At 43.4% G+C, this 18195-nt stretch overlaps 1 protein-coding gene across 1 annotated transcript; it reads right to left on the reverse strand.

Annotated features, from left to right (window-relative positions):
* Positions 1-16153: 16153 nt before the first annotated feature.
* On the reverse strand, positions 16154-17602 carry LOC136157591 (zinc finger protein 678-like). Its single transcript, XM_065919427.1, has 2 exons — positions 16942-17602; positions 16154-16689 (listed from the first exon to the last, which is right to left on the reverse strand). Exons 1-2 carry the CDS (start codon positions 17600-17602, stop codon positions 16154-16156), a joined length of 1197 nt encoding a protein of 398 aa, XP_065775499.1.
* Between the last annotated feature and the right edge of the window lie 593 nt (positions 17603-18195).

Consider the following 18195-nt stretch of genomic DNA (forward strand, 5'->3'; position numbering starts at 1 on the left):
CTTGTTAGAGAACTAGATCCCACATGCCACAGCTAAAGTGTGCCTGCTGCAGCAAAGTCTCCCACATGGCTCCACGATTCTGCAGGCTACGACCAAGACACATCTCAGCCAAACATAAATACGTGTATTTTTTGAAAACAACTCTATATAACTGGGGAGAATACCAAAACAAGAAAAAAAACAATTTTAACATTTTCATGCTTACAGACATATATTACAATGAGACTGTATACTTCCTAAGAGTATTAAGGAAAAGGTAACATTCACAAAACTAAGATCACGGCATCCGGTCCCATCACTTTATGGCAAATAGATGGGGAAAGAGTGGAAAGAGTTTCTGACTTTATCTTGCGGGCTCCAAAATCACTGCAGATGCTGACTGCAGCCATGAAATTAAAAGACGCTTACTCCTTGGAAGGAAAGTTATGACCAACCTAGACAGCACATTAAAAGCAGAAACATTACTCTGTCCACAAACGTCCGTCTAGTCAAGGCTATGGTTTTTCCAGTAGTCATGTATGGGTGTGAGAGTTGGACTATAAATAAAGCTGAGCACAGATTGGATGCTTTTGAACTGTGGTGTTGGAGAAGACTCTTGAGAGTCCCTTGGACTGCAAGGAGATGCAATCAGTCCATCCTAAAGGAAATCAGTCTGGATGTTCATTGGAAGGACGGATTTCAAGCTGAAACTCCAATATTTTGGCCATCTGATGCAAAAAACTGACTCATTTGAAAAGACCCTGATGTTGGGAAAGATGGAAGGCAGTAGGGGACAACAGAGGATGAGATGGTTAGATGGCATCACTGACTCAATGGACATCAGTTTGGGTAAACTCCAGGAGCTGGTGATGGACAGGGAGACCTGGAGTGCTGCGGTTCATGGGGTCGCAAAAAGTCAGACATGACTGAGCGACTGAACTGAACTGATTCATGTTCAGTTCAGTTCAGTTCAGCTGAGTTCATTCATATTCATGTCAATAAAATCGATATTCATGTCAATAAAATCAGTTCATGTTCAGTTCAGTCATTCATATTCATGTCAATAAAATCGAGATTATTTTTAATTGGTTAAAATATATACATCTCCTTGTGGATGATATTTTTTGTACAATTTAAATACACTAGGGTGCAAACATATACAATGGTATAAGACAAATTAGTTCTTGATTCTGAAACTTTAATTTCTTGAAAAACTATCATTTTGTAGAGCTGTATCTTAGAAATTCAACACAGGTGAAAACAGATTAGCACCAACAGGATTGTTGCAAATATTTTGATTAAAAAAATGCAAAAATGTGAGTAAGACTTTCTCTGTGATATGAGCATGGAGTGTTCTGGAAACATCACACTTGGGCTTGAGTGATGAAAACTCCCACTCCCAGAACCCAGTATCTATCATCAACACAGTGAATGTTCATTGTCTAAAGCAAAGAGAAACCAAGATGTGGAGTTTCTCCATTAAGTGTGAGGGTTTTTACATGTTCCTCATTCAATTTTTCCACAGCCTTGTCTAAAGACAGACTTTAAAAAAATGAACTTTATAGCCTGATAATCTCAGAGAAATCACCAGAGGCAGTAGACATCATCTGTCATGGTGTAAATGGATCACACGGAAGATGCACTATCAGAACCTGGGCATTTTGGAAAAAATAAGGAAATTATAACTTGAACCTAACATAAAAAATATCAGTTTTATGCAAAATTAATTTCATATATACTTCCTGTCTTTTGTATCCTAACAATGTTGTCACGTGAGTGACATGTTGTATGTTCCTCGGTTCTTTCTCTCGTCACAACAAAAATTTCAAGTGACGGACATTAAAGCCCCTTGGCGGGTCAGAGGTCTCAGAGGACAGACCGTGTTATAGCTCTTAAATAAATCAGTCTTAGAGCTCTATTTATTTAGATAATAGCCGGAAAATCCATCTTCGAGTTGTGAGGACATGTCGATCCAAAGACACGAAGAGAAGATCGCCCCATCGCGTGGGAGAGACAGAGAGAAGAAGGAAGAGGGCTTTGACTCCTATTTTCATCAGTTTCTCTGCCCCTGGGTCTGTCTTATGCAAATCGGGCCTAGGCGGGCGCGTTGTTTGTTTTACCTGAGGTTCTCACTCCAGTCCTCGGACCTTTGTTCTATTTTCGCGGGCTTTCCCTTCCAGGTCTTTTAGCCACCGCCATTTTGGACTCTTTTTCCCTATTCTAACTACCTAACGATGTGTTTAACTACTAAGTCTTAGCATTACAGAGGACAGTATCTCCTAGTTTTCCTTTTATTTCTGAGCATTTTCTGAAAAATTCTGGATCACTGAGTTTATTCAATATATAAGGGCATTTTCTAACTCCTAAAGAGCTGAAATTGCATCCCCATGGAAACTCATCATGGCATTTCCCCTAGTTCCCTAAGATCCCAACACCGAACCACATCCCAGTGGAAATCTCAGATACCAGTGCCTCTCCGTGTTTCTCTCTCACAAAGGGAATACATTCACCAGTTGAAAGTCGCTAATTCATGCTGAGAATTCATCATGCTCCGTAGAAAGCCAGGATACAGACAAGGGAGACAAGATTCTGGGACACAAGGGAAAAGTGGTATAAAGAGCCAGGCTTCACTATGAGAAGAAGAAAAGGAAAAAATAAAGAAGTTGATAACAAACACCCAGGAAGAAAAGTTAGAAGCAGAGAACTAAAGGTTCGCAGGTTCTCAGTCCAGGCATTTCAGGAAGAAAAGCAGACACAGCCCCAGACCCAAGACAGGACTCGTACCTGAGAAGCTGCCATTTCCTCCTCTTCTACCTCCTGCTCTGCGTCTTCTCTGGGGATGTTAGGTCGCAAACTCACATCTGCATCTTGAGAAAATACCTTCAAAGGCATCCACGCAGCTGTTTAATCTGCAACTGCTGTAGGTAAAGAGAAGAAATAGTTTTCCTGTTTTCCTCACCCGCTTCTGAGCTCCTTCTCGACTTTCTGTGTTCCCAATCTGTAGTGGGGAATCAAGACTAACCTGATAATGCTAATCACATCCTGGTGCTCTACACTATTTGCAGATCGTCCGGGCTAGTTCTTCTCCTTCCTTTTCGAGTTACAGAGAACAGTTCACGAGAGACAATGGACCCTCCTTCTGGGCTGGCTGACACAGCCTTGAGGGTTGTGAAAAAAATGCAAGAGGAAGACCTGCATTCAGAGCCCTGAGGGGAAACCTCACACCTGAGACCTCAGGAAGGGAGGGTTTAGGGAGGGAACTTCTAGAAACAAAGAAGGTCAACCTGATTCCCTGGGGAGGGTCTCTTTCTAAGATCGGTGTGGTGGTCCACAGCCTGCCTGTACCCTTGGGGGCTGGGAGGGGAGAAGTCAGTGAGTGGTGGGAGTCACCTGGGGGTCTTGGGTCCCTGCCAGGCTTTACTTGCAGAATTCTTCCCAAAGATCTCCCCTGTCCTTAGTGTTTCTCACTCTCCTCTGCAGCCTGGGGACACGGGTTTTCACAAAATGATTTGCTTTGTGACCACCTCTCTGCAGGCGTGGCACCTCCAATTTCTGAGACTAGGAGCCTGGAGGCATTTCCATCCCCGCTTTCGTGGAAAAGAAATCAGGGGCAGCAGGAGGCCTGGCGGGCTGCAGTCCAGGGCGACTGAGCGACTGAAAACTGAACTGAGGTGAGCAGGACACGCTAGGTTCACAGTGCGTATGGTCGGAGCCAAATGTCTCTGAAAACGGTGCCCTAAATGCTATCTGATGACCAACGAAGGAAGTAATGATCGATGTTGTCATAAGTTACATCACACATGAATTAACACCTGAGAATGTTGTTGCTCTACTTCCTGTGTGTGTTTTTCTAGGTTTTATGAGTCAACTGCTTCAGTTTGTTGTCTGCTCCATTTAGAGAGCTCTATTTTTCCACATCTTTAAAGTATAAAGACCAAGGAAAAATTAAAGATAGAAGCATATTCATCTTTCTCATATTATATATTCTAAAAAATATTCAGTCTGCATTCACCAGTACCAACTTTGTAGAAGATTTAGTTTCACAGCAGAAGTGAGAATAAAGTATAGACATTTCCCATATACCTCTTGTTCCCACATGTGGACAAACTCCCTACTTAGCTTTCCCCACCAGAGCGAGCATTTGTTACCACTGCTGAATCTACACGGGCAGTAAATAGATCAACTCTCTAGTTTGCCCCTGTGTTCCTCTTTTAGGAATGTGCACTACATACCTCCTGATAAATGTTTAATAACATGTGTCCATCATGACAGTTTAACACAAATTAAAAAAAAAAAAAAAAAACACAAATTTTTTCATTTTTGTTAATGAAAGTTCTCTAGACTTAGGATATTCATAGTCCCTCCTTTGAAACCCACAGTAACCATGGACCTTTTTAATCTCTTCTATATTTCTTTGGCCACTGGAAGGATGAATGCCCTAAGGCAAGGAAAGAAGAGGAAGCTCCTGCAGTTTTGGGGCTTGCTGACTTGGAAATTAACTATGGCTGCCAGGGCTCAGAGATATCAGGTCCCTGAGAGCCCATGGTAACCGTAAAAGTGGGGGACCAAAACATTGACTTCATGGTGGATACAGGAGCAGAACTGTCGGTAGTAACAAAACCTGTGGCACCACTGTCCAAAAAGACTACCGCTGGAACTGGGGTGTCGGGAGAAGAGATGATTAAATCGTTTTGCCAGTCCAGAAAATGTCAGATGGAGGGGGGACACCAAGTGACATTCCTGAGTGCCCAGTACCCCTGTTGGGAGGGGAGCTCTCCAAACTAGGAGCACAGGTGACTTTCTCCCCTGAGAAGAGGCCCACCTTCTGGACGGACTCTACGACTTATTTGCCCTCTCTCTCAGTGCCAACCCGAGATGAGTGGAGGTTGCATGAGCCCCTGAAGGCAGAGCCGGGTGGGCCGGAAGAGCATGAGAGAGCTAACTCAATTGTTCCCTGAGGTCTAGGTGGAAGACAACCCCCCCTCCCCCAAGGCTGGCTGAACATCACGCCCCAGTGATAATGGAACTCAATCCAGGTACCATCCCGGTTAGAGGGCACCGGTACCCGCTATGGATGGAGCCTGAACCGGCATATTGCCCTACATCAATAGATTGAAGCAAGCAGGTATTCTAGTAGAGTGCCAGTCGGCTTGGAATACGCCAATCCTGCCAGTCAAAAGGGAAGGAGGACAGGACTATAGGCCTGTACAAGATCTCAGGCTAGTCAACCAGGCTACTGTGACTTTACACCCCACTGTTCCAAACCCCTATACCTTGCTTAGCCTCCTCCCGCCGAGGACTAAAGTTTACACTTGCCTAGATCTCAAGGATGCCTTCTTCTGCGTACACCTCGCCCCAGCATCACAGCCCATCATTGCCTTTGAATGGGAAGATCCAGTCGGGAGCACCAGATAACAAAGGCTAACTCCACAGCCGTCTTTGGGGAAGCCTTGGCTTCTGATCTGGACTCATTCCATCCGGAAGAGTATGGATGTCAGCTCCTACAATACGGGGATGAACTGCTGCTGGCTGCCTGAGACCAAGGAAAAATGCTGAAAAGGGACAAATGCACTGCTCCAGCTGTTGATGGAAGCAGGTTACCGGGTGTTGAAAAAGAAGGCACAATCTATAAAGAGGAGATAAGGTATCTGGGGTTTCTTTTAAAGAAGGGCTCGTATACTGATGGCACTAGCCTGATAAAACAAAGACAACAGCTGTTGGGTTAGCCAAAGCAGAAGGGGCCATCAAGACTGAAAAGAGACGGTGGGAATTGTCAGGTGACAAATTATTGGTACCAGAGGAGCTGGCACACACTCTGGTAAGCCAAACACACCAAGCGACCCACCTAGGCCATGCTGTCTGCTCACAGGTTAATGCTGCCTCTCGGGGATTCAGACAAAATCCTCTGGGTATTCAGCTGAAAGGCATGCTGCCCCTTGAACACCTGGGAGTGGACTTCACTGAAATGAAACCTCACCGACACTACCATTATCTGCTGGTCATGGTATGTGCATTCTTGAGATAGGTAAAAACTTTTCCTACCTGGACTGAAAGAGCATCAGAAGTAGCCTGGTGGCTGCTTAGGGAAATGGTTCCCAGATTTGGATTTCCTACCAGCATTGGATCAGGCAATGACCCGGCTTTTGCAGCTGATTTAGTACAACAAGTAAGCAAAACTTTAAACATCAAATGGAAACTGCGCACTGCATATAGCCCAGAGTTCTGAGATAGTGGAATGAACCAACCAGACACTTAAGAGACTGATTGCTCCTGAGTGGACTTGCTTCTGACGGCTCTGCTCAGACTCAGGATGACCCCACAGTCCCAAGGCTATTCTCCATACGAAATTGTGTATGGGAGGCCTCCTCCCCTAATAAAACAAGTGTCAACAAATTTGCCTCAGGTAAGGGGGGATAAGATTTCACAGCAGATGGAACTGGGTAAGGTAATAAATTGTGTAACTAAGTTTGTACAAGAAAGGGTGCCGTTCCCCCTTGGGGAACAGATTCATGAGTTTACACTTGGTGACCAAGCATGGGTCAAAGATTGGGAACATGATTTGCTAGCCCTTTGGTGAAAGGGCCCTTATGTTATTCTAACTACCCCTACTGCAGTTAAAGTTGCAGATATTGTCCCTTAATCCATCACACCAGAGCAAAGAAGGCATACCACGCTGACCCGGAGGACGCCAAGTGGACCACCCAGAAGGACCCCACCGACCCACGGGAAACCAAGATCATTCTGAGGAGGAAGAAGAAAACGAGGTCCCTGACGAGCCCTCTACAGGATGGAGCTGGGTAAACGACTCCTGCTGCTCGGCCTCACCGATGCAATTCTGGACCTGACCACTGCTCCTGCACAGGACAGCGTCTTCATCTCGTGGGCCACAACTCTGCCAGCTGTTGGGTGTGTGGGGCTATGCCCCTGTCAGTAATGGACAGACTCCCCTGTTGGGTATCGCCACTCTGTTCCTCTCTCCAACCATAACCTTTCTTTGCTCTCCTGGTGTAAATAGAAGCCATCAATGGGCCAGGGAAATAGGGTTACATTTAACATGAACACCAGCCTTACAGAAGTAACAAAGGCTTATACCTCATATGTGAAAAATAAAAAGGAGAAGGGTTCTTTTACAAAAGGGGGACAGGCCTCCCAGTACCTTGAGCAATACTACTAGGTCTGGGATGAACATTTCTGGATGACTCCTGAGAAAGGACAGTTGATAACCCCTGCTACTAGTTGCTGGGAACAAAAAGAACAGAAAGTTGGATTTGGAGACCACCCCCTAGACCCAAAAGAATTAAAATATATGGGTTATTTGCCCCCTGAACAATGTAAACAAATCTTGGAAGTTACCTATCACCCCAATCAGTCTGTTCAGTGGCCTGGTTCCGACTGGAAATATAATCCTGGAATGTGCTGGGTAGCCCCCAATGGGACCCAGTGTCTCTGTGGGCTTAACTTATGGCCATGGTTACCAGTTGGCTGGGTGCGGCGTTGCACATTAGGATTTGCTTTCGCCCATGGGAGAATTAAGCCTAGCCTGCACCAGCCTCCAGTAAACCTGCCTTATCTGCATGCAAGATGGACACAATCTGTGTTCCAATGGTATGACTATCTTGCTGCCTTGTTTGTACCCTCTGTAGGGACAACGGATATCATGGTTAAGGTAGAGGCCTTAACTAATTTCACTAAACAGGCCCTCTTAGACAGTACAAAAGCCATTCAAGCTTTGAACGAGGAACAAATTCAGATGAGGAAGGCAGTAATTCAAAATAGGATGGCATTAGACATACTCACAGCAGCCCAAGGAGGGACTTGCACCGTAATTAAAGTTGAATGTTGTGTGTATATCCCTGACCTGTCTGGAAATGTATCTACTGCCTTGAAGGATATGCAAAATCAAGTGAAAGCCATGTCTAATGAAAATATTCCCTTTTGGACTTCAGTTCTCTCTTGGGCAAAGGGAGACTGGTGGAAAATCATTGTAACTGTTGTTATAGTAATCTTAATCATACTGCTCTGTGGGCCCTGCTTCCTATAATGTCTTGTGAATTTTGTAACCCAGAGGTTGATAGCATTCTCTCATATGGGTGGCAGGAGGGCTAAGGTACAATATATCTCAATGAATGATGCTCGTTATGGAAACTAAGAGCATGAAGAGGGGGGAATGAAGAAGGAATTCATAGGGCCTGGACTCCATCTCAGGCCTGTCCGTGCTGATCGTGCCCGGCTGCCTCTCCAGTGGACTCTGAACTCTCTGCTTAGTGCCTGTGGGAACGACAATGGAAGGATAAGACCCCCTCCGGACAGGGGAACCTTGAAGATCATATCCAGGTTACTCATCGCCTAAGAGAAAACAGACACTAATCACCCCTGCCTCCGGACACTATCTATCAGAATGTAAGCACAGGCTTATCGGTTATTAACTGTTTGGAATGTAACTGCGGGCTGATTGATTATTGACTGTTTGAACACATAACACGGGAATGACGGGGTTATTGTAGTTGTATTTACCCTGCCTTTGTTTATGTAAGTCTCAAAGGAATTGAGGTGGTGGGTTTGGACACGTACACATGGGGTATAAAAGATTTTCACAAATGCTGGATGGGGTCCTTGGCTAAGAGGTGACTCTGCCTTGGGCCCGCCGGTATAATAAACTGCACTCCACTATCTGCATTGTCCTTCTGAGTGGGTCTGTTTCCCAGAAAGCGTGGCTATAACACTTCCTCCTGCTCTGCGTCTTCTCTGGGAATGTTACATCCCATACTCACATCTGCATCTTGAGAAAATACCTTCAAAGGCATCCATGCAGCTGTTGAACCTGCAACTGCTGTAGGGAAAGAGAAGAAAAAGTTTTCCTGTTTCCCTCATCCGCTTCTGAGCCCCTTCTCGACTTTCTGTGTTCACAATCTGTAGTGGGGAATCAAGACTAACCTGATAATGCTAATCAAATCGTGGTGCTCTACATTATTTGCAGATCGTCCGGGCTAGCTCTTCCCCTTCCTTTTCGAGTTATAGAGAACAGCTGAAAAGAGAAAACGGACCTCCTTCTGGGCTAGCTGACCCAGCCTTGAGGGTGGTGAAAAAAATGCAAGAGGAAGATCCGCATTCAGAGCCCTGAACCTCAGGAAGGGAGGGTTTAGAGAGGGAACTTCTAGAAACAAAGAAGGTCAACATCATTCCCTGGGGAGGGGCTCTTTCTAGGCTGGGTGTGGTGGTCCACAGCCTGCCTGTACCCTTGGGGGCTGGGAGGGGAGAGGTCAGTGAGTGGTGGGAATCACCTAGGGGTCTTGGGTCCCTGCCAGGCTTTACTTGCAGAATTCTTCCCAAAGATCTCCCCTGTCCTTAGTTTTTCTCAACCCCCTCTGCAGCCAGGGGACACGGGTATTCACAAAATGATTTGCTTTGTGACCACCTCTCTGCAGGCGTGGCACCTCCAACTTCAGAGACCAGGAGCCTGGAGGCATTTCCATCCCCGCTTTCTTGAAAAAGAAACCAGGGGCAGCAGGAGGCCTGGCGTGCTGCAGTCCAAGGCGACTGAGCCACTGAACTGAACTGAACTGAGCAGGACACGCGAGGTTCACAGTGCGTATGGGCGGAGCCAAATGCCTCTGAAAATGGTGCCCTAAATGCTCTCTGATGACCAACGAAAGAAGTAATGATCCGTGTTGTCATAAGTTACATCACACATGAGTTAACACCTGAGAATGTTGTTGCTCTACTTCCTGTGTGTGTTTTTCTAGGTTTTATGAATCAACTGCTCCAGTTTGTTGTCTGGTCCATTTAAACAGCTCTATTTTCCCACATCTTTAAAGTATAATGACCAAGGAAAATTAAAGATAGAAGCATATACATCTTTCTCATATTATATATTCTAAAAAATATTCAGTCTGCATTTTCGGGGAGCGGCTTGAAAGAGCTGACTCTGGGAGCTGCCTTGATTGATTATCGAGGATCCCTTCAAGGACATAGCTCTCTGTCCCGCCACCCCTCTGGAATTTACTATCCAAAGTTAAACAGAACACTAGTAAGCCTTGAATGCACACAAGACGCAGACAGATAGCCTTTTTACGATTACCCCTAAAATAAATCAGGATGCTATTCCTGTGCTCTAGCGCCTAGTGAGAGTTCTAGTGATTGTTATCTTAAAGATGATGTACATGGGGAGGAATTTTCTTTGGGATGCCTCCTTCTTGGTTTAAGTATAAATGAAGCTTAGAGAAATAATGGAGCATCGTTGACTGCAGCTATCCTCTCGACCCCATCTGTCCTGTGTCTTTATTTCTTAGCCTAAAGGAACGCGTCGTGTTGCTCGCTGAAATCTCCCGGCTGGTCCGGCATGCATTCACCAGTACCAACTTTGTAGAAGATTTAGTTTCACAGCAGAAGTGAGAATAAAGTATAGACATTTCCCATATACCTCTTGTTCCTGTGAGGCTGCCAGGGTTAATACCATGACAGGCAGCCTGGATTAAGTTTTAGCTTCCCCCGAAATGGTAAGATTCCCTACCCCCATCAGGTAACCTGGAGCCAGCCAATCAATATGCGCCCAGTAAGAGACAAAGGGAAAGCTGAAAAGCCCGCGAACGCCCAGGTTTGAAAAAGCCCGTGAAAGTCTGTACCAATAGAATTGCTTTGCAAACATGTAACCAATCCGCTTAAGCCAGCTACTAATTGCTTATGCATATCTTATAAATTTGCTAACAGCTTGGGCTCGGGGCTTTTTCTGACCCTGCACCACTGTGATGGGTGAGGCAGAAGGCCCTGGCTCGAGTCAGTAATAAACTTCCCTTTTTTTGCGAGTTGCATTGTCTTAGAAGCCTTTTTTTCTTCCCGCTCGGGGATTCGGACATCGGGCATAACAGTTCCCACATGTGGACAATCTCCCTACTTAACTTTCCCCACCAGAGCAAGCATTTGTTACCACTGCTGAATCTACATGAGCAGTAAATAGATCAACTCTCTAGTTTGCCCCTGTGTTCCTCTTTTAGGAATGTGCACTCCATACCTCTAGATAAATGTTTAATAACATGTGTCCATCATGACAGTTTAACACAAATTACTTCATTTGTGTTAATGAAAGTTCTCTAGACTTAGGATATTCATAGTCCCTCCTTTGAAAGCCACAGTAACCATGGACATTTTTAATCTCTTCTATATTTCTTACTAGATTCCCAGTGACTGAGTGGTAAAGAATCTGCCTGCCGATTCAGGAGATCCACGTGATTCAGGTTCAATCCTTGGGTCAGGAAGATCCCCTGGAGGAAGAGATGGCAACCCACTCCAGTATCCTTTCCTGGGAAATCTATGGACAAAGGTGAGCCTGGCAGGCTACATTCCCTGGGATCACAAATATTCAGACACAACTGAGCACACATAAGAACATTTACCTACACCAAAATGTCATATTGTAAAAATCCTACTTTTTGTAGCATTTTCAAATGGGCTTCTTTCACTTAGTAATGAAGGAGGAAACAGACAGAGCTGGCCTCCGTCTTAGGCCAGGCTGTGAGCATTAGGCTACATGCATGGTCACCCTCCCAATGGACTCTGAAATTTGCGCCCTGGTGTCTGTAGAAATGGCATACCAATGGAAACTCAGATCCCACCCCGCCCCCCATAAAAGAGCCTCAGGAATTATACTAGGACTCTGTTGCCAAAAAGAATATGTTAATTATCTCTGTAACAGATCAAAGTGGTGAATTCCATTCTGTTTATTGGGATATGACCACAGGCCTGTTGATAAATATCCACTGTTTATTTAGTCCTGTGACACATGAATCATGGGTTACCTTTGATCGTATCTCTCTTTTCCCTTGTCCAGACTAGTTTCAAGCAATTTTAGGAGTTGGGTTTGAGCAAGTACACTTAGGGTATATAAAGTTTTAACAAAAACTGTTTGGGGTCCTTGGCTAAGAGGAGACTGTGCCTTTCTCTCCCCCCCCCCCCCCCCATGTAATAAACTGCACTCCACTATCTGCACTGTCCTTCTGAGTCACTTTGTTCCCCAGAACAAAGTGGTTGCAACCGAAAAATGCATGGAATGATTGTCAATGTATTTTATGCCTTGAAAGCTTAACATATAAAAGCTTAAGAACTACCTCTGCGCCTATATTCCTGCTCAGCAAATAAGTTCATCAATACTATTTTTTTTAATTCCATACATATCCGTTAAGACAATTTTGCACAAATATAGAGATCAGACGTGGACACAGCAGGAGAAGAGGGGGACCAATTGAAAGGGTACCATTGACATATATACACCACCATGGGTAAAACGTTGGAGAAGACTCTTGAGAGTCCCTTGGACTGCAAGGAGATCCAGCCAGTCCATCCTAAAGGAAATCAGTCCCCATATGCATTGGAAGGACTGATGTTGAAGCAGAAAGTTCAATACTTTGGCCATCTGATATGAAGAACTGGCTCATTTGAAGAGACCCTGACACTGGGAAAGATTGAAAGGGGGAGGAGAAGGGACCGACAGAGGATGAGGTGGTTGGATGGCATCACTGACTCAATGGACATGAATTTGAGCAAGCTCCAGGAGTTGGTGATGGACAGGAGACCTGGCGTGCAGCACTCCATGGGGTCGCAGAGTCAGACACGAGTGAGCAACTGAACTGAACTGATGGTGAAAATAGGTAGCTGGTGGGAAGCTGCTGTTTACCACAGGAGCTCAGCTCGGTGCTCTGTGCTGAGCAGAGGGGAGAAACTGAGACCACGGGAGGGAGGGCCAAGAGGGAGAAGATTTATGTATACTCTCGGCTGATTGAGGACGTCACAGAGCACAAACTAGCAGAACATTGTAAAGCAATTATGTTCCAATAAATAAATGTCTCAAAAGGAAAAAAGCTAAGCAGACTGGTCACCGGTGGTGGAGAACCCGTCTGACCCTGCGGGGACAAGGGCCGCACCCCTGGCCCAGGAATCCCCCGCGTGCTGTGGGGAGACTGAGCCTGTGCCCCATAGCTGCTGAGGCCGGGCGGGCGGCTTGCTCTTTCCATGGGCAGGAGGCAAAGGAAGATGCTCACCAGCGCTAAACAATAAGGAATGCAGAGCAAAGCTACAGGGATGTATCACCGCAGGCCAGTCAGAAGAACAATGAGCAAAAAGCCCACTAATAATGTCATAAACGCTGAAGGGGCTTGGAGATCAGGGAACCTCCTACGTGGCTGGAGGTAATGTAAGCAGATGCAGTCATGAAGGAGGACCCGTGTGGAAGTTCTTAAAAAACATAACCTCCTGTCATTTAAGGAAATGAATTCCATGAAAAGTAGACAAAACAGATTAATCGACAAATTGACAAGCTCTATAGTTTGTAGTAAATCATCTGCAATTCTGAAATGACCAGTTTGATCTAGCATTTCTAAATTCTCTAAGTTAAATGTGTAAAAATACACATACACTCACATATTCCTTCTTGGTTTTCTCACTAACATGTATACCTTCAGATATTTATATCTTGTAATCAATGTGTGTTATATAAATCATATTATGTATATATCTTCAGATATTTATATATTGAATTCAAAGTATGACAAAGCCAAGAGAAAACAGTTCCTTTAATTCTTACAAGACACATGTGCTAAGAATGATAGAGGGAAAGATTTTATAAATCTTGGTTCAGAATTTTCCCATCATGGCTGTTGATTATTCTTTTTGTGACTTTGTTAAACTTACATTTGCTTAAATGAGCCCCTGAAAAGTTTTAGCTAAAAGAAGAACAAAGGACAACTGCAGCACGTGAGTTTATGACTCTAGGTCCTCAGAGAACTCACAACAAGCCTTGAGGTCCCCTGAGGAAGGTCAAGGCTAGAACCAGGCAGAGAAAATTCCAGTACTTGGGGTTCAGACCTGACCCTGGGTGAAGTGCTGTGGGGCCCACAGGCTGAGTGTGGAGGGGTCCATTCAAACAAAGACGAGCAGGATTCTGATGCGCTCAGAGGGTATCACTGACGGGGGGCCTGTGCAGTAGACCCTGGGGTTCAGCAAGACTGCTGGTCCCAAGGCAGGGGTCATCTAGTGCATGTGCTCAAAGGACTGGCTGGTGTGAGTTCAAGGACCTGCAGGCTGCCTGCTCCCGAGACAGACGCTGAGGCAGCAACAGCATTAGCAGTTCAGGGGAGCTCTCAACAGTACTCTCTATGATCCTTCTTATTAGAACCACCACGATGTCCAAGTAGATAAAAATCGGAGAGGAGATACAATGTAGAAATCGTGGGAAATATATGAAGTTATGAGAGGTTTAATGGCAGTAAGGAACTAATTTCCACAGATGCCATACCCCTGTGCTTCAAATAGCCTATCATTACCTTACCTTTCCTGCAACCTTAAATAGGTGGGAGAGGTTAATGCTGGTGGTGCGTTAACCCTTCATTCATTCCACATCAATTGTAACACTGAAAAACCATTCACTTTTATTAATTAATGTATATTAATTTTACACAGATGGAATAAAACCTTTTAAAATTGTTGTTTGATCCTTGATTAAAATACACATTACAAGCTTCTAAAAACTTTCCTGTTTCTCTGATGAAATGACCTGAGAATGTGATGTATATGGTTTACAAAATGGAGGCTAATTTAGTAAACATGGATGGACATTCATTATATTAATATGACTTTTCCAGAAAATTTTTTCTATACTTACATCAGATAGAAGAGAAGGTGACCTTACTTCAAGCCTGCCAGATAATAAGCATGATTTCTCTATGTTCCTGTTATAAAAATACCTTCGATTTTCATGAACTATCCTTCTTTTATGCTTAAAGAGCAACTGACATAATTATTGAAAACTTAGAGCAAACTTTTGTCTTACTTTGAATTATTCCCTGAACACTTACATCATGGTGACCACAGAGGTGTTTGACATCAGTGACAAATACCTCCATTCAGAGGTTCAGTGTGTATATAACACGACTGTGTTCTAAATCTTGTAAAGTGGAGAATAAATATAAATGATTCCCACTTAATACAGAAGGGCTTCTCTTACCCTTGGGCAACAACCATCAAAAACATAAGTTCGTGTATACAGTAGAAACAAATCACAACATGTAGTAATTTGAGAGTTGAATTACATTCGTTTTGGTTCCTTAATAATCTGAAATAACGTTAACATAAGCAAGGATATATTAATAATAATTATACCTCTGCAAATATCCACCCCTTCATCTTGCAATCCATACTAACATATCAATTTTGTATGTGTTTTACTTATGGAATACTTGCTACAGTGTTTCTTCTTAGAGTAATTCAACAAAAGTGGTACTAATGACATGCTTTCTAGTATGAATTCTCTGGTATTGAGTTACTTTTGATGTTTGATTAAGCAGTTCTCTACATTTTTTTATTTCATTCGGATATCTTTCCGAAGATAACACTCGTTTTTTCAAAATTGTATGTTTAGGACCAAAGTTTTTGTCACTGATTCATTTCTAGGCTTTCTCTGCAGTATGAATTCTCTGATTGTGAGTGAGATGATGGCTGTGAGGAAATCCTTTGCCACATTGCTTTCATTTCTTTTTTTTTTCTTTTTGAGTTCACGTTTGTTTATTCTTGTAACATTTTGTTTTGAACATCGAACACTGCACCAAAATATGAGCCATTTATCTTCAGACAGTTATCTTTGCCATAAAGTAATGATGGTGCCAATTTCTGACAACTCAAGAAGCGTAATAGTTGCACTGCTGTGTCTAATAATCAAATGTCATCATAGACTGAATGTAATGATTAAACTAAAAGAGCAACATTTCCCCTTCCTCTTCTTACCTTTAAAGCAAACCCAAAAAAGTAGTTTTCACCTGGAAAGAGCACTTACTTTAAACCAAAACTCAATCTTTCACCGGTTTCATTATACCCAGCATTCTCTAAAGCGGGAAAACAAGTCTTCCCAGAGTTAACTATTGATGATACTTGAAAAGATGACAAAATCCCCTGGGAGAGTCGGTTTTCACCAACCTGCAGACAACTCAAGTCTGCTCTTGGCCTGTTCCTTTGAGTCTGGCCGGTACCTCTGAGGACACATTCCATCTGCAGGACCATGTGCAGTCGGGGGTACGAACACGTCTGGCTCCGGTGGGTGGCTATCACTCCTGGATTGTCAGCAGCTCTTTCCTCACATCATGCTAGGAAGTTTTTTCCTTTTTCCAGCTGAAAACTAGCATTCCTTACATTTCTAACATTTCTCTGCAGCATGAACACTCTGATGTCGAGAAAGACCTGAACTCTGGGAAAAGGCTTTGCCACATGCTGCACATTTATAAGGTGTCTCCCCAGTATGGATTCGGTGATGTTGAGTAAGAAGTGAATAATTGATAAAGGCTTTGCCACAGTCTGTACATTTAGAAGGTCTCTCCCTAGTGTGGATTCGCTGATGTTGAGTTAAATCTGAACTTTTCTTAAAAGTCTTGCCACATGCTGTACATTTATAGGGCCTCTCCCCAGTATGGATTCGCTGATGTTGACTTAAAGTTGAAATCTCCTTAAAAGCCTTGCCACATGCTGTACATTTATAAGGGCTCTCCCCAGTATGGATTCGCAGATGTTGAGTAAGAACATCAGAACGGATAAAGGCTTTGCCACATTCTGTACATTTATAAGGTCTTTCTCCGGTATGGATTCGCTGATGTTGAGTTAAATCTGAACTCTGATTAAAAGCCTTGCCACATGCTGTACATTCATAAGGTCTCTCCCCAGTATGTATTCGCTGATGTCGAGTAAGAAAATTATAAAGGATAAAGGCTTTGCCACATGCTGTATATTTATAAGGTCTCTCCCCAGTATGGATTCATTGATGTAGAGTAAGAAGTGAATAATAGATAAAGGCTTTGCCACATTCTGGACATTTATAAGGTCTCTCCCCAGAATGGATTCGTTTATGTCGAGTAAGAAATAAATAATTGATAAAGGCTTTGCCACAGTCTGTACATTTATAAGGTCTCTCCCTAGTATGGATTCGGTGATGTTCAGTTAAAGTTGAACTCCGCTTAAAAGCCTTGCCGCATGCTGTACATTTATAAAATCTCTCCCCAGTATGGATTCGATGATGTTGAGTTAAAGTTGAGCTCCGCTTAAAAGCCTTGCCACATGCTGTACATTTATAAGGTCTCTCCCCAGGATGGATTCGCTGATGTTCAGTTAAAGCTGAACTTTGCTTAAAAGCCTTCCCACATGACGCACATTTACAAGGTCTCTCCCCAGTATGTATTCGCTGATGTTCAGTTAAAGCTGAACTCCGCTTAAAAGCCTTGCCACATGCTGTACATTTATAAGGTCTCTCCCCAGTATGGATTTGCTGATGTTGAGTAATACATGAACAGGAGATAAAAACTTTGTCACATTCTGTACATTTGTATGGTTTCTCCCCAGCATGCATTCCCAGATGTTCAGTTAAATATGAACTCTGATTAAAGGTTTGGCCACATGCTGTACATTTGAATTGTTTCCTTCCTGTATGAACTTTCCTGTGTCTAGTTCGATTTGGTGAGTTACTAAAGACTTTTCCACATGTATGACACTTGCAATGTTTCTGCTTACTCTGACTTATCTGCTGTTCAATAAGTTTTGAAGACTGGTTAACAACTTTACCATAATAATAGCAATTATAAGTCTCTCCAATATCCATACACTTATAAGTATTAATAGTAAGATTTGAGCTTTGACAAAACATATTCCTACACTTATGATGTTTAGAATTGTTGTCTGAAAATTGATGTCCCTGTTGTTTCACGAGATATGAGTCTTGGTCAACATTATGGCCAGTTTCATTGCATGAAGAGTTTCTCATTCCATCATGTATACTCTTGTAATTATTGGGGGTAGAGCCCCTGCTTAACACATTACTTATTTTGTTACAATTGGAAAGTTGTTCCACACTAATTATACCTCCATATGTATTGAACAATGATGGTTGAATAAGGTCTCTCCCATTATTATCAACATTCCAGATTTTGGAATAAGGAGAAAAGAGTTGTTGGTTGAAGAACAAGAAACCCTTGTTAAAGGATCCCTCAAATTGATTGTATTGCGAACTTTCCCCATCAGGTTTAAGTTTCTGGTTTCCAGACATGTTTGAATGTATATTTAATAGACACCTATGCTCAGAGTATAGGTTTGAATGAGTATTTGCAGTAGAGACGAGATGACTTTCCAGATTTTCCACACTTCACTTCAGAGAACATGTATGTTTCAAGAGATGATGAAGATCTTTGCTGACAA

Source organism: Muntiacus reevesi, chromosome 2 (genome assembly GCF_963930625.1).
Source record: "Muntiacus reevesi chromosome 2, mMunRee1.1, whole genome shotgun sequence".
NCBI lineage: Eukaryota > Metazoa > Chordata > Mammalia > Artiodactyla > Cervidae > Muntiacus > Muntiacus reevesi.

What these genes read in the sequence shown, in the direction of transcription:
- LOC136157591 (XM_065919427.1), bottom strand. Translation starts at nt 17,602, where the DNA reads ATGGATATTGGAGAGACTTATAATTGCTATTATTATGGTAAAGTTGTT. An exon ending in GAGTTCAACTTTAACTGAAC is followed by an intron (nt 16,690 to 16,941) that starts ATCACCGAATCC and finishes TTCTTACTCGAC; the next exon opens with ATCAGCGAATACATACTGGG.